This window comes from Lactuca virosa, chromosome 4 (genome assembly GCF_052849685.1).
Source record: "Lactuca virosa cultivar CGN04683 chromosome 4, Lactuca_virosa_CGN04683_v6, whole genome shotgun sequence".
Taxonomy (NCBI): Eukaryota; Viridiplantae; Streptophyta; class Magnoliopsida; order Asterales; family Asteraceae; genus Lactuca; species Lactuca virosa.
This window is the reverse complement of record NC_136429.1, coordinates 130,248,577-130,264,695: the sequence shown is the minus strand read 5'-3', so window position 1 is coordinate 130,264,695 and position 16,119 is coordinate 130,248,577. Positions and strand designations below refer to the sequence as shown.

The 16,119-nt window shown below is 36.9% G+C and overlaps 3 protein-coding genes across 4 annotated transcripts; all 3 read right to left on the bottom strand.

The window, feature by feature from the left end:
* Window positions 1-567: 567 nt before the first annotated feature.
* LOC145107390 (ethylene-responsive transcription factor 4-like) lies at window positions 568-1,508 on the bottom strand. The gene has a single exon (XM_079044265.1). It carries the CDS (start codon window positions 1,483-1,485, stop codon window positions 814-816), a length of 672 nt encoding a protein of 223 aa, XP_078900391.1. The 5' UTR covers window positions 1,486-1,508; the 3' UTR covers window positions 568-813.
* A 7,704-nt stretch (window positions 1,509-9,212) lies between these two features.
* Window positions 9,213-10,973, bottom strand: LOC145105031 (uncharacterized). Its single transcript, XM_079042171.1, has 4 exons — window positions 10,965-10,973; window positions 10,547-10,652; window positions 10,231-10,356; window positions 9,213-10,108 (listed from the first exon to the last, which is right to left on the bottom strand). The coding sequence occupies exons 1-4, from the start codon at window positions 10,971-10,973 to the stop codon at window positions 9,213-9,215; spliced, it is 1,137 nt and encodes a 378-aa protein (XP_078898297.1).
* A 569-nt stretch (window positions 10,974-11,542) lies between these two features.
* On the bottom strand, window positions 11,543-15,690 carry LOC145107389 (vesicle docking protein). 2 transcript variants are annotated; one of them, XM_079044263.1, is made up of 8 exons: window positions 15,483-15,690; window positions 15,319-15,407; window positions 14,764-14,907; window positions 14,309-14,458; window positions 13,569-14,051; window positions 12,026-13,426; window positions 11,869-11,937; window positions 11,543-11,757 (listed from the first exon to the last, which is right to left on the bottom strand). In XM_079044263.1, exons 2-8 carry the CDS (start codon window positions 15,364-15,366, stop codon window positions 11,629-11,631), a joined length of 2,424 nt encoding a protein of 807 aa, XP_078900389.1. In that variant the 5' UTR covers window positions 15,367-15,407; window positions 15,483-15,690; the 3' UTR covers window positions 11,543-11,628. The 2 variants fall into 2 exon arrangements, with proteins under 2 accessions (XP_078900389.1, XP_078900390.1); XM_079044264.1 differs by having other exon boundaries at window positions 15,588-15,690.
* Between the last annotated feature and the right edge of the window lie 429 nt (window positions 15,691-16,119).

The window sequence follows — 16,119 nt, the reverse complement described above, 5'->3', positions numbered from 1 at the left end:
TATTTTTCTCCTATCTCTTTCGTCTTTTTTCGACCAACAACAAATAAAAATTTTATTTTTTCCAACTCACTCAACATATTCATTTTTTAATTTTAAAATAAACATAAAATAATAGAACATCACACACAACTAATTTACAAAATATTAGAAACATACAAAAATTCATTCACAAACTGTTTTAAAAACATGCATGCAAAATTATTTTGTTACAAGTCTTAAAGCAAGAGTACAAATACACAATGCATGAGGTAGTAAATGATTGAACGGGTTCTTAAAGCCGCTGACATGCATTATTACCTCCATCCGCTTGACCCGCCTGCTTGACAGTACCACAAACTCGCCGTCGTTGCCCCAAAAACTACCGACCTGCGCCTCGACTCCGTCCACTATTATAAAGGGTTTTTTGGTTAGATAAAATAAAGGATGATGTGTTTAATATTATTAGCCCTATTTTCCATTTTTTCATAAAATATTTGATTGTTTATCCAGTTATATAAACTTGCAAATGAAATACTTCAATAACTATACCTAAAATTACAAAAACAAACATCAGAAGAAATTCAAAAATTACAAAAATGCATAATTTATATTAAGAATTATAAATTTCCTAATAAAATACTGAATAATTACATAAAATTTAACCGGTCGAGAAAGGGAGTTGCACAAAATCCGGTCTGCCCGTCAAAAAAAAACCCCACCGTTCTAATCTAAAATACTCAAACAAATGACCCGAACCGGTCTACCCTGCAGACGATTCATTTTGAACCCGGTTCGGTCTATTACCAAGTACACAGCTATCTATCATCTATCTTCTTAAACATCTACCGCCGGTGGCGCTAAATTTAGATCAAGATTAAGCTCTCTTCTCGACATGCTTGTATCACAAGGGGCGCTACAATCTGCAACCGATGAAGAGTCCGACTCGCTCAAAACTCCATTAAATCTGTTCACATGTTCCTGTTCAATCTTCGGATTGTACTGATGATACAAGTACGGATAACTCCGATCCATAAACACCATAATCGGCTGGCCATGGATATGGCCATGGGGATGGGGTACGACCGCCACCGTCTGCTGCCCGCCATTATGAAACAACTGGTACCCAGCTACTGAAACATCTAGGCGGCGCGTGAGGTCAAGCTCCAACGGCCGGTGGAACGGAGGACGACCATCTGGGGAAGAAGTGGAACACTCGACGGTGCTACTTTGGCTGGGGCTCTGGCCGTCGACGTCGTCTATGGATGGAGGGAAGTTTATCTTTGCCTTGGTGCCCCGGAAGTTGATGGCGGCGGTGTCGTATGCTTTGGCTGCTTCCTCCGCCGTGTCGAAAGTACCCAACCACACCCGGGTTTTCGTTCCAGGGTCGCGGATCTCCGCCGCGTAACGGCCCCATGGCCGCTTTCTTACTCCCCGGTAATGTACTTGGTCCACACCGGGAATCTTGGCCGCTGTTACAGGCTTTGAAGCATTATTCTTCATAACCATTAGAGAAGTGTTTTAGTGTGTTTGTGTGTCTGTGTGAGACAGTTGTGTGTGTTTATATAAAGGAAGCAGGGTGTGGTGGGGTCAACGAGGGGTTTGACTGAGTAGGCAAAAGGCGCCGCCCAATCGGGTGAATGGAGTAATGAAATGTGGGTCTCGTGGCACGCGGAAGGGGCTACGACGTTGATTTTTGCCGGCTTTATGTTTGGGCGGCGGGCGGCCGCAATTCTATAATAAAACAATTTGATGCGAGAATCACGTATTTATTTTTTTATTTAGAACTGCAGAAAGTTTTATATAAACAACAAAAAAAGAGAAGCGATTAACGGCAATAAAATTTATTAAAATAATACCGGTGGAAAACTGGACATAATGAAGTACATAAAATACATGAGGATAAGAGGAATCAGTCACTAAACAAGTGTTAAATATAACGAACAACACCAATTAGGATGAAGCAGCTGCAACCGTGGATACGATCACCAAGCCCCTTGAACTCAGATTCCTATTGACTATCGAGAGGAATCCTGTCCCGAAAAAACTCCACACAAATTAATTTTCAATGGCACCCACTTTAAATCTGGATTTGACAATCTTTATTAGCTTCAATTGTGTATAACTTCGGAAATATTTCTTTTAAAAAATAAGTAAAATTTTCAGCCCCCACTTTTCTTTTGAGTAAATCTATTAAAGAAATCCCCAAATCCAAAATATCCTAATCAATTTGTCCAACATTAAGCCACACACCTTTTATGGATTTTTTTTACAATGGGTTTACTGTCAACAAGATGCATTGCGATAATGCATTTTGTCCGAATCCCGTTAGGTGTCTTCAAACGCCACCACCATTTGGATATAACTGCAAGATTTGACAATCTCAAGCAATTAGCACTAAGACCACTACAACTTTCGGGTCGAAGTATGGAATGCCAAACAACCTAACAAATCTTCTTGTGTCACCCATCTCCCATCCTAAAAAAAGGTCATTCTAATTCCTTCCAACTTATCAATTGTCTTCTCGAGAGCCTTAAAAAGAGAAAAATAATAAAGTAGAAGGCTCCCTAATACCGAAATCACAAGTGTAGTCCTCCTGCCAAAAATTAGGTTTTTCGCCTTCCAAAAATTTAATTTCGCTTGAAATTTGTCCACAATAGAAGATAAATTGTTCGCAAGCTTCATATTATAGTCAACGGAAGCCCCAGATACATGAACGAGTCTAGCAACCTCTAGATTATCTACCCCAATTCCACATCTTTTTTATAACAACTTGTTTTTGTGTAAATTAACTTTTACACTGGATGCTAAATAGAAACATCTTACCAATCTGTTAAGATTCATAATGTTTACCATACATAGACCACTAACCATGTTTACCGTAGAACCTCCATGGAAATAATAAAAGGAAAGGGAGATAGAGGATCACCCTACCCACCACCTCCTCTTATAGGAAATTCAATTTTAGGCGAACCATTAACCAAAACCGATGCTCTTTCTCAGTAAAGACAATCCTTGGCCCTCTCAATTTTATCCCAAGTTTCACTTGCTCTAAAACTGAGTCTAAGAATGCCCAATAAAAAGAGTCAAATGTTTTGTCGAAATCCACCTCGAAGTGATATACCTTCTTTTTAACTTTCTTAGCCCAAGAATAAAAGCTCATTTAGGCTGAAGAGAGTCGTGCAACTATTGTCGAACTCCACATCAGCAAAAAGGGGAAGAAGAAACTCGGAAGAAGAAGAGAGGGAGAAGGGAGGGGTGGGTTGTCGAGTGGGGGGAAGGAAGGAGGAAGAAGAAAGAGACTCGGCACATCTCTACCGAGTTGTCGAACCGAGCTCGGTCGGCCCGATGTTCGCCGAGGTCGCCGAGCCTATTGTCGAAGCCACTCCGTCGAGCTTTATAAGCAAAGGGCCATCCAAAATATTTATTTCCTTCCATATAAGTCGATTGTTCTTGGCTAATTACCTTGGCAATTGCTTTTTAGGTCGATTCACAAGCACTTTTGAGAGAAAGCAGTTAAAGTCATTATTATGATCACCCTATAATTTGGATGCTTTGGATGTTTCGGAATGGTGTTGTTTTCCAAAATATCAAGGTTGTAAAAATCGTTCGACGGTAGCTCGACGGTCGACCGCTGTTAAGGGATTAATCGGTCTTGGCGGGGATTAATCGTGGATTAGTCGGGGACCATAGATTATTAATGAAATATTAAAATTAATCAAATATTAATATATCTTAAGAAAAACAAGTACTTCAAAATTAGAAAATAAGAAATTTTGTAATTTGAAGTTTTAAAAATACGAAAATATGAACATTTTTGTATAATATTTGAAATTTTGAAGTAAAAAAAAGCTGATTTTTTAATTTTTTAATTTTTATTTTTTTTTTACTTTTTTGAGTTTTTTTGACTTTTGTTGACCGATTAATCCCGCCAAGACCGATTAATCCCGCCTAACCCGATTAATCATAAATTTCCGATTAATACCCTAATCATCGACGGTTGGAGAACGTCAAACGATTAATCACCGATTAATTCCGATTTCTGCAACCATACAAAATATCAAGTTGAAGAGAATCTCTCTTTTCTGATAATATTGTTTTGCATTCCTTTGATTGGTTTTATAATATAAGTGGTAGTAGATCTATTATTTGAATGTTATGGTTACAAAACCCAATGCTCCAAACAAGGACGGAGCCACCCTAGAACCAGGGTAGGCCTAGGGCCACCCTAAACTTTTTATTTATTTATTTAGTATTTAGAAATAACATATTATTTTGTTGCAAGTTATTTAAAAAATATTTGTAGTTGCATAAGACATAATATCTCTTTCTTAGACACTATGAATTGATTACATGGCCTTATGACATGCCTTTTTAAGTCATTTATTTTTAAAATTAGATTTTTGGTCCTCATACTTAGAAGTTCAATTCTAAAGTTAGTTTTCAAATTTTACATATTTCACACCTTAAATTTTATAAATTTGCATAATTTCATTTTTAGATAATTTTATTTATTTTTAGTTTTTCTTTTTTAGGTTTATTTTACTTATATATAAAAAAAATTGTATTTAAAAGACCATTTTACTTTTCGTATAGAGCCTTCAAACTCAACGGACCGACCTTTTATATATATATATATATATATATATATATATATATATATATATATATATATATATACACACACAATGGCGGATCTACTATGGTGCCAACGGTGGCACCGGCAACACCTAGTTTTTCCAGACTTAGTGCAAAATTTTCAATTTTTTTCTTTTTTCTACTATAAAATGTGCCACCGGCAACACCTACTATATAGTCCTGCGTCCGCTCCTGTATATATATATATATATATATATATATATATATATATATATATATATATATATATATATATATATATATATATATATGCTAGGTGTGAGACCCATGTATTACATGAGTTAATTAAAAAAAATTAAATATCAAAATATAAACATTAAGTATTTTTTAAAATTAAATTTTAAAATAAGGAAAGAATAAATATATTTATTGCAATTTAAGATCATATTTATTATATTTAATACTTTACTTATATAGCTATATGTATTATGTGGTTTTTTAATTTTAAAAAATTAAAAAAACCTATAAATTGACATGTGGATATTATTTATTTTAAAAATACCAAGAAATGACAAGTATCAAAACTTATGAGAGATTGACATGTGACAAAATGGATATTCATTTATTAGAGTAGATATATACCAATTATTTTATAAGGAACACCCAAAAATTTTTTTTGGCTCCTGACTCTAAAACTCTTTGTAATTTTATTTTCTAGCTTTTTTATTTTCTAGCTTCTTGCTAGTTGTTTCCTTTTTATAAAAATTACTGTTAGAAAAAAAAACTAACTTTTAAGATAATTTTATACAAACATCCGATTAAATTTACATGTCTATAATCCTTTAAAGTCAAGGGATCAAGAATTTTGGGAATTAACATAATAAAGGCGGCATTACACCCATTATTTAACTTACCCATGAGCTCAAATTCTTTAAAAAAAATGCAAAGAAATTGACTTTTACAAGCTCCTAAAATTCTTTTAAAATTTTAAAAATGAACCCATCCAGACGTGGTGTTTTTTTGTCACAACAACACCGATCGCCCTTCTTAATATCTTTTTGAGAGAATGATTTTTCAAGAAAAATCTCATCTTCCTTTGAGATTATACGAAAGCGAAGATTTATTAGCTTTGGCCTTTCAAAATTTGCATTCATCAAAGAGAAAAAGTTCCAAATTACCTCCTTGATTTTGATCGGATCAGTAACCCAAGTACCACGACAATAGTCAAACCATGTATTCTACATCTTTTTAATTCCCATTTATAACACAGTGAAAAAAAGCAAGTGTTTTCTTCTCCCTCTATATCCCATCAAATCCTTACTTTTGTTTAATATCCAATTCATGGATTCAATATCCATAGGCCTTTTCTTCCATTATTGTCGATAAGGGCCTCATTTCAACCATCATCACCTTTCTTTCTTTTTCCTCTCATTAACATCTCCCTACTTTTACAGTCATATCTCTATGCTCTTTTTTTTGGAACCGGCAAATATATATATATATATATATATATATATATATATATATATATATAAACAAGGTTGTAGAACTCGCTACTCGGTACCTGCTTGGCCGACTGGGGAGTAGCGAGTACTCGGGGAGTACTCGGATTCGGTAATTCATGTAGAAATATTTTTAGGAAAATTATATATGTCAAAATCATAAGTTAAAATCATAATTTGATTTAAATATATAACAAAATTAGATACATGTGAATACATAAAAACAGAAATACACACAAATGTCTCACTTCATAAATAATTACTGAAAATTTAAGATATATATGTAGTAATAATCACATGTGTGTGTTAAATAATAAATCATTAAGTGTATTATACATATTAATCTTGGAATTCTTGATTTTTTCTCTTTTTATGACAATTTTGACCCTTTGACCGAGTTTGACCGATTTTGACCGAGTTGGCCGAGTTTGACCGAGTAGGCCCGAGTAAGACCGAGTAATACCGAGTAGGCCCGAGTTAGAGAGATGTTGACCGATTTTTGACCAATTTTGACTGATTTTTAATCGATTTTGACTTAATCCGAGTTGTTTTGCCGAGTTCACATTACTCCCCTCGGTGGAGGGCCGATTCCGAGTAATCGGCCGAGTACTCGGCCGAGTAGGCCGATTTTTGCAACACTGTATATAAATAAAGAAACCGCCTCTAGCAAGTAGCTAGAGACGGGGTAGTACAAAGTTAAGAAGTACAAGAAAGAAAGCTTAAATACATAACAACGGAACTGAGCACCATTCGCTCCAATTCAAGGTCCTACCATAAGTTCCCAGAAAATTGATCCAAGTGAAAACAAGAGATTTTATCATGTCTGCTACCTTCGCTTGTGATGTTCGCCGGTTATTAAAGAGTCGATCATTCCTCGCCTTCCAAATGCTCAACAAGGTTCCATAGCAGATAACCTGAAGAATGCGCCTTTTCTTGGGACAATTTCCCCATCCAGCAGCGAAGTCAATAACCTCCACAATTGTGTGAAATGGCGTGTGATTTATACCACACCATTTGAGGATCCATTCCCACACCTCTCTTGCAAATGGACATTTAATCAGTATGTGATCCCCACATTCCTCATCATGATTACAGTATGTACAAGCTATGGAGTCCAACCAAACTCCCCTTTTTTGAAGCGCCACAACCGATGGAAATCTGCCTAGTTTTGCCCTCCACACAAAACATGAAACTTTTGGTGGAACCTCTTTTAACCAGTCCATTTTCGAAATGTTGGTTGGGATACTTTGGTCAATTCTGCTCCTCAAACAATGTACCGAGTAAAGCCCGTCAGGCGCAATTCTACACCTCCACTCCATGATCCCCCCCAATGACAGATTTTGAGATTACATCGGAAACAGGAATTCCAACTTTCACCAATTCCTTTTTTGCCCCTGCTATGTTTTCCATACACCTGCAATTCTATTATCCGCATAATGATCATCAGGTTTGGATTGGAGGTTATGTATGCATGACAATTCTCTACACCAAAGCAGAGATGGATCTGATCTTAATCGCCACCACCATTTTACCATCAGTGCTATGTTTAGAGCCCTGATTGATCCCACATCTAGACCCCCATCGTGCTTTGCTGCTGCAATCTTATCCCAAGAGACCCAACAGATTTTTGAAGTGTCATTTGAATCACCCCAAAGGAAGGCCCTCCTAATTTTTTCCAATTGTTTAAGTATTCCCGTAGGAGCAGCAAAGAGGGAGAGATAATATATAGGCAAATTACCTAAGACAGATATGATAAGAGTGAGCCTCCCCGCAAACGAAAGGTTTTTGGATTTCCAGGACGTAAGCTTAGACAGGAACTTATCAATAATTGGCTTCCAATTTTTTTTTTCAGATTCATATTCGCTCCAACAGGTACACCTAGATAAGTGAAAGGTAGGCATGAAGGTTCACATCCTAAAGAGGAGGCCCAATGGGAAGCTTCTGATGTTGAGGAACCGATTCCAAAAACTTTGGATTTGTTGAAATTTACTTTCAAGCCGGATGATACATGAAAGCACCTCAAAATTCGGTCAAGGTTTTGAATGTTTCTCTCTGACCATTCGCCTAAAAAGAGTACATCATCCGCGTACAACAAATGAGATATCACCGGTCCATTATTGGGAAATTGAACTCCCTTAAAGATACCTTTGATACAAGTTGTCTTCAATGCCACATTAAGTCCTTCCATGGCAATGACAAAGAGAAATGGTGAGAGGGGGTCTCCTTGCCTCACCCCCCTTTCCATTGAGAACTCCTTGGTTGGAACACCGTTGACAAGCACAGATGCTCTAGCCGACTTTATACACCCCCTGATCCACAACCTCCACTTCTCTCCAAATCCCATTTGAATGAGTATCGAGTCTAAATATTTCCAATTTACTGAGTCAAAAGCTTTGTCAAAGTCAGCCTTGAAGAGCAAAATCTTTTTCTTGACCTTTTTTTGCCTAGGTACATACTTCATTCACAATTAAGGGGCTAGTATATACCTGCCTTCCACATATGCCGATTGTACTTCATCAATACAATGCCCAATAACCCTTTTGAGGCAAGATGCCAATATAGTAGAGATGATTTTGTACAAACAACCAATCAAGCTGATTGGTCGAAAATCACTGAAAAGCAATGGATCTTTGGTCTTTGGAATCAGAGAGATAAAAGAAGAGCTGCTAGAAGAATCGAGCCTTCCAAATCTTTCAAAATATTTGACAAAAAGGGCGATGTCCCCAAACATAATATCCCAATATGCCTTGATAAATTTAAACGTAAACCCATCAGGGCCAGGAGCCTTTTCACTGCCACACGCCCATACTGCATCCTTGATTTCGCCCAAAGAAATGGGTTCTTCTAAGTAGTTCCTGACAGCCTGAGAGATACGTGAAAACAGGGGATTTGAAAACTTGGGTCTGTGTGGCCATTTTTCTTTAAAAAAAATTTGGAAAAATCGGTGCGCTTCAGCTTTAATTTCAATTGGATTTGTGCTCCATGTCCTATTGATCATGATCCCCGTGATATTATTCTTTCTGATCCTATTGTTTACCCACCCCTGGAAGAACCTCGAGTTTTCATCACCATCAGTGGCCCAACGGATTCTGGACTTCTGCTTAAGATCGAGGCTAGTAAATCTCTCCAGTTCAATTATTTTCTTGAAACGTCTCTCCTGTCTGCTTTTTCTGGTGTTGTGAGAGCTCTGGATTCTGCTATGAGGTCTAAAGCCACCATCTTAGACTTCAGCGATTTAAGTTCTTCAACCTCCTTTGGATGATCTGTAGCCCTCCATTCCTTAATTTTATTCTTTAGATGTTTGAGTTTAGCAGCCAACATACAGTCTGCAGTGTCAAAACCTTGGAAATGGAGCCATGCACTCGCCATAATATTCGGAAAGCCATCCCTATCCATCCATGAGTTAAAAAAGCGGAATGGAGTTGGGCCAAAGTCAAGTGATGTAGTCGATAAAAGAACTGGACAATGATCAGAAGTCTCTCTAGGAAGGGTTGTGACCACAACATTGGGAAAAATGGATAAGAAATCAGAGCACACCAAGAATCTGTCGAGCTTACTTAGTTTTAGGTCGTCGTGACAAAAATACGTAAACCTATGTCCGCCCATTTTTAGATCGTGCAAACCCCCATCATGTAGGAATCTGTTGAATCCCATTGCAGTGTGTGCACAGAAGTTTGAATTAAACCTTTCCTCAGCTCTTCTAACTGCATTAAAGTCTCCCAAAATTAACCATATTCCTTTTCTCCTTTCCATGAGGTTTAGAAGATCAACCCACAGTTTCTCCTTTTCCGGGATCGCCTGAGGTCCGTATATATTGGCAAGAATGACAGGTTTATCAATTCCAACCCAATTACCAATATTGATCAGACAATATCGATATTTGATAACATCAATTGAGGTGAATACAAGAGGATCCCAAATGTTAATTAAGCCTCCAGATCTCCCAGTTGCGTGAACTTTGTCTGCATCCCATTGGTCAGAACCCCAGCAATTAGCCACGTTTATATTGTCTGCATCCGCAAGTTGAGTCTCTTGAATACCAATGAACGAGAGTTATGATCTGACAAATATGCTAACCCACGCCTCTTTACGATCTTCCCCCAGCCCGCGAACATTTAAAGTCATAATGTTCATTGGATAACGTTTAACTCACCTGACTCGCCCAAAATCTCTTCTAGAATGGGGTTATCCTTATCGACCTCGAACCCAATTTCTCTTCCAATCAAGCAAGTCTTTTCAATTTCACTAAGGTTCTGAAAATCGGAGGGTTCATCACCATCTGGGTCAACAAAGGAGTGTGCAGGGGGTGGTTCGCTGTTAAGGTCTAAAGAGTTGTGATTTGGGACCTCTGTGGATTCTAGTGATCTAGATCTTCTCCTTTTTCGTGAGGTTCTGGGCCAGGTCAATATTCATGTCACTGGCATTAGGAATTTGATTTGGAGCCGCGGACGGGAATGGACCAAACCAACCAGGTGGTACATAGTTAGAGGGTCCCATGTTCATGCACGTATCAGTGCCCACAAGTTGAGTATTTGATTTATCTTCATTGCCTAATTCCAAATCATTCGAATCAACCTGTATTGTATTCCCAGTATTATCTCCTTCAATTTCAAATAGTTGCACCTCCTATATCTCTATGCTCGAACAACTTTTTTGGCAACTTTGAATTTATGAAGAAGCACCCGCTCTTTATTACCAAACAATATGCACTAATCCCAATTTTTCAACTATATCACCAAACTATGGATAAAAATCTATCCTCCTTGCACATTACTTCATTGAAATTCCCCATGAAATTCAAATTTCACCTCTATACATTTTTAATTAAGGCAACTAAACCTACATATTAGTTCTATAATCAGAGTCCACAGGAGCATACACATTTACCATGTTCATAGTATCATCTACGTCTGACAAAGTACCCGAAACAAGAATAAAAAATATGTTTGTAATTACAACTTTTTTATTGAAAATTATATGATTCAATACACAGAATAATCCACCATGACGCCCATTCGATTGAACATCACTTTACTAACTTATGCACAAATGTTTAACTTTTTACCAACAAATAAATGTTTAACTTTTTATCAATTTATACTTTTGATGCGAAATATACAAAAACATCTTCAACTTTTATGATCTTGATATAATGATTTTGAAGATATACATTGAACTGGGTCAAAAACCAAAATATCCAAATCATAATGGGAAATTTGAAGGAATTATAGGAAACATATACAAGTTGTGCGATCATTAGATAAAAAACACTTTCGGTGTCACCAACATTTTAAGCAATTGAAATTTACACAAGTACCAATAAGATATGTGATTTGTAAAAGACAGAAATACCCTTCTCATACATACTCGAAAATAGCCCTAGCAAACATGTTCAGTCCAGTCCAATCAGCAATAGCAAAATGAAACTACCAAGCCAATTCGTTTAAAGCATCATGCACATCACAAAACTTGGAAATACCGTTTTTATATTTGTATATTAGATTTATTACTTTAACAAAAGATGACAAAAATGTTGTGATAATATATTACATCAAATGTAACTAGAGTCACCTAAAAGTAAATCAAGCATGTTTGTAGGAGTGAGAAAAGTTGTTCCACCAAGAACCACTTCTATATCCAATCGCCCACTTTCCAATAAAGCCTCCTGAACTTCAAACACCTTCCATAATCCATACACAACACAACACAACAAAAATCTTGTTAGTTACATTATCAAAAATACACAAAAAGAGATCAAAATAGACTTTCAATTGAGTAGTTGAATACAAACCTCAATGGCATTCATGCCTCCCACAACAAAAACCAGTATAACATTTTGATCAGAGAGACTTGGTTTTGCCTGCACAATTACATTCCAATTCCATCAGCTTCTTTTCATTGGAATGGAATGAACAATTCCATTAAACAAAGTAGGAGAATTGGCATACCTGTCCAAGACCAAACCTTCCAAAACCGGTTTTAAAAAGCCGACCCACAGTAGACGAATGATACTCCAAACCGGGTACATCATCTTTTCTCAGTATTCTTGTCACAAGTTTATACAATAATCCCTTTCTCGAATACGGATCATTATCACTTTCCCAATTTACCCTTCCCTTCCCACCCTTCAAATTCGTTAATTTATGAAAAAATTTAAAAAGATTATCGACCCGATCCCGTAACTCCAATTTCAACTGCATATCACTATAAGCATTCTCATTACTCATATTATTATTATTATCACCACCATCTTCTTCATCCCAACTACCCCATTGATCATCTTCAAAATCATCTTTAGCCACTCCCCCATCTCGTTTCTTTTTCAGATTAGCTTCAAGATCATCATATAACCCATCAAGAAACTTAAATTTTCCAAGTTCAGGATTCTCAAGAATCGCATCCACAATAGCTTCTTTTAAAAAATGTTCTTCTTGCCAAGAAAACGGGCCTGTTGAACTCGAAGTCGGGAAATTTTCACCAGCCAAAATATATCCAGTTATTGTTAACAACAACGCGTCTTCAATTGAAAATAAAGATTCGGGTTCTCGGGTCAAACTTTTGTTGATTATATCGCACATCTGTGATGAAAGGTTTTGGGTGGTGTCTGTGGCGTTTATCGCGAGGATTTTTTCCGCGCTAATAAAGGAATCCCATTTGGCGCGGTTTTTTTCGGTCATCGCGTGTGACGTGGCGGCCGCCAGCTGGATAATCCCTTTATTTCGCGTGAAAGACGATTCGTTTTTGGATAAAGATTTAATCAAACGTTCGAATCCCGGGGGAATTTTTGTGTTTACAGAGATCTTTTCTTTACGGATTGTTTCCTGAAGCCATTTCTTGATTAATGTGGTCCCTTCTTTTGTTCTTTTATCAAGAATCGATTCAAGAAACGGTGTCCCGTTGAAATTTTCGGTTGAGATTAAAGACCCGGAAAGCAACTCGATTTCTGAAGAACAAAGATTCCCGGAAAGTTGATTGGTATTACTCCAACCCTGTAAAAAAGGTTCGATTGTTTGTAGAAGATGAAGGTCTTTTGGTGGGATTTCTTGAAGGATTTCGGTTAGTGGTATTTGAAGATCGAGAGGGGAGCGGAGTAGGTTTGTGGGTCGGGAACGGGTACCCTTTGGACCGGAGGGTGTGCGGGTCCTACGGGGGATGGATGAAAATATCCGGTCAATGAGGGTGTCTCCATGGCAACAAGGGGTAAGAAGGTCAACTGTTCGGTCAATGAGTAATAACCCTGCGGGTTTTTTACGACGCCCAACATCGTAAAGACTAGACATGTCAGTTATAAGCTTCCCGACACTTCTTGATAAATCACCAAGCGAAAAGATTTCCAGTTTTAGGTCCATCTACAGATTTTGGAAACAAATGTTAAAGTCATGAATCATGATGATGAAATTTATAATATACTGTAACAATTTTACTATAGAAATTAGAAATCCAACTAGCCCAACAAACGTATGAAATCAAAAGTGTATAATAACTCATTACCTTTGTTGTCAAATGATACAGAAATTGAGCAGTAAGAGCAACCCCAGGAGGTATATCCTCACCATCATGAGAAGTCCCAGTACTTAAAGGAGGCAACCCTGAACTAATTGAATTCTCTTGATCACCTGATAAATACGCCTCAGAAATTGACCCTTCAGATGGTAGCACAAAGAACTTTGGTGAAAAGGGGCATAGAATCAAAGGGAAGTGATGAACATAAGCCATCAATTTAGGTCCTCCATCATAAGAATCTTTAGAAGTGGAAAAAGGTTGGGATTTAGGGGTATCAGATTCACGGGGGGTAAGCTGCAACCACCCTTCATCTTCAAAGATGGGATTCTCCTTAGGTTTGTTGCTATTTTTGTGTATAGAGTTTTGATTGTTTTTCTTCTTGAGTTCCTCGTAATCTTGGACAAGTAAGATTTGATATTCATGATAAGCATCTGGTCCTAAAGGTGAATCCGGGTAAGCTGAGTGACCTGTCTGCAATAGCAAGAGAAAAAATTGAAATTGAAGTCCATTCAAGAATAAGAAATAAAATCAGAAAGGATGATGATCAGGTGAAGTTATCAAAAGTTGTGAATAATCTAATATTTGGGATCTTTGAAGAAAGAAACTTAAGGGTTTGCTTAGTTGGATGGAATTCTGGTGAGGAGGGCATTCACGTCTTTATCAAAGCAAAGCATCAATAAGTTCAAATAATTACAATAGCAAGGAAAGATATAATGACAGAATAGCACCTCTGAGATAGATATGTATATAGTGCACTGGGAAACACATTGAAGTGTGGTTAGACAGCGTAAAATGTATCGATGTGCATCACTTAGAAGGCGACAAGTGAAGAATACTACTTTTGTGAGGTCATCATTCTTCTGATTCCAATCAATCGCCTAAAAACAGAAAGCAAAAAGAGTCATGGAATTATTCTTCATGTCCAAAAGTATTACCATAATGAAGAAAGAGAAGGAAAAGAAAGCATGATAAGAGTGAAACTAATCATAGTCCCCACTTCATTTTAACTTGTTTCATACATTAGTTCCAACATTAGTCAGGGCATTAGCACCATAGCCTACTGTAATTGGATAGAATAGATTGTTTATAGTACAATGAAAGTTGCTATTTCTTGCATTTAACCCTAGAATATAATGAAGTGTTCATTTCTTACAATGTGAAATATAAGACAAATCATACTTACCATGTCAAGAGAAGACATGCTCTCCAAGCTGCAAACAGAAAGTACACCCATCTCCAATAGAACAGGGAATGCCCCAAGAAACTTGAAACTTTCTGTACATCCCGCATCCAAATAAACTACTGCACCTTTAAGTTCCTCAGATAACTGAACAGCACAAGAAAGAAATCACAAACAAGATATTTAGAAAAGATGGAAAATTTTGAGCAATATAATTCTTTACTTAAGCTTTGCAGAATGGATATATTCATTATAATCTATATTATCTGTAACATCTTTAGCCTAGTGTGCAGTTATAATACTGCTTCTAAAGCAAACACAATTCCAAAAAGCATTTCACAAAATTCTACATGGGAATACTGTTTGAGTCTTGAGACATCGGCATTAGGCCCAATGAGTGAAACTTTGGTAGCACAGGAATAATGATATTACAGTGAGAAAACAGATGGGCTAAAAAGCAAATAGTAAGAAGATAACTGGTTCATTATTGATCATATTAACGAAATATATGCAGATAAAGATAGAAGGGAGCGACTATTGAAGGCCAAGAGAGCTTACTTCTCTGATGGAATCGAGGCAACAATTGATCACATTAACGAAAGCCATTTTTAAAGCTAATAGTCTTCAGAACGCATAGGGATTATAATCTGTACAAGAAAAGATGTAGATCACAGCAATGCAATCGGTAAAAGCCGGAAAATCCACGAACATAAAGAACTTACGTGTCTTGATTATTGATGGATGGTTCAACTGCAAGCCCTAATTCAGAAATTTAACGAATACTTGAATTATTATTTTTTTCTTTCAGTTTGGTGTGAAGAACTCACGCTGTTAATCGTCTAATATGCCACTGCTCTCTGCGATTAGCTCCAGCTCCGACGCTGAACTGTGATCCCTGCTCGTTCGGCCACCGGAACTTGATACAGTAGCAGTAAGTCCCCAAATCCGGGTTATTTTCCAATTTATATTTTAATCAAAATAATAATAATAATAATAAATTATTAATTGGAATTTATAGTTCTTTTAAGATTAAGCAAAACTTAAATCATTTTGGAAATGGCAAATACCATAAAAGTCCTAACATTTTGTCATTAAATTGGAGAAAACCCTATAATTTAATTTTCGGTCACTGTGGCCATTTTTGTGTCGTTGAGTTATCGACTTAAGACTAATAGCCGGTTAACAAACGGTAACCTGCCTTAGCCGGTCACCTCTTACCTTGAAACACCCATCCATCACCTTTTTCTCCTTACCTGATCATCTTTCAGAACTCGAAAAGGGTTTTCATGCATACAAATCGTTTGGGAAGAGGGGTTTGAAAAGGGATTGTGAAGAATCAACATTTTCACACGGGAAATT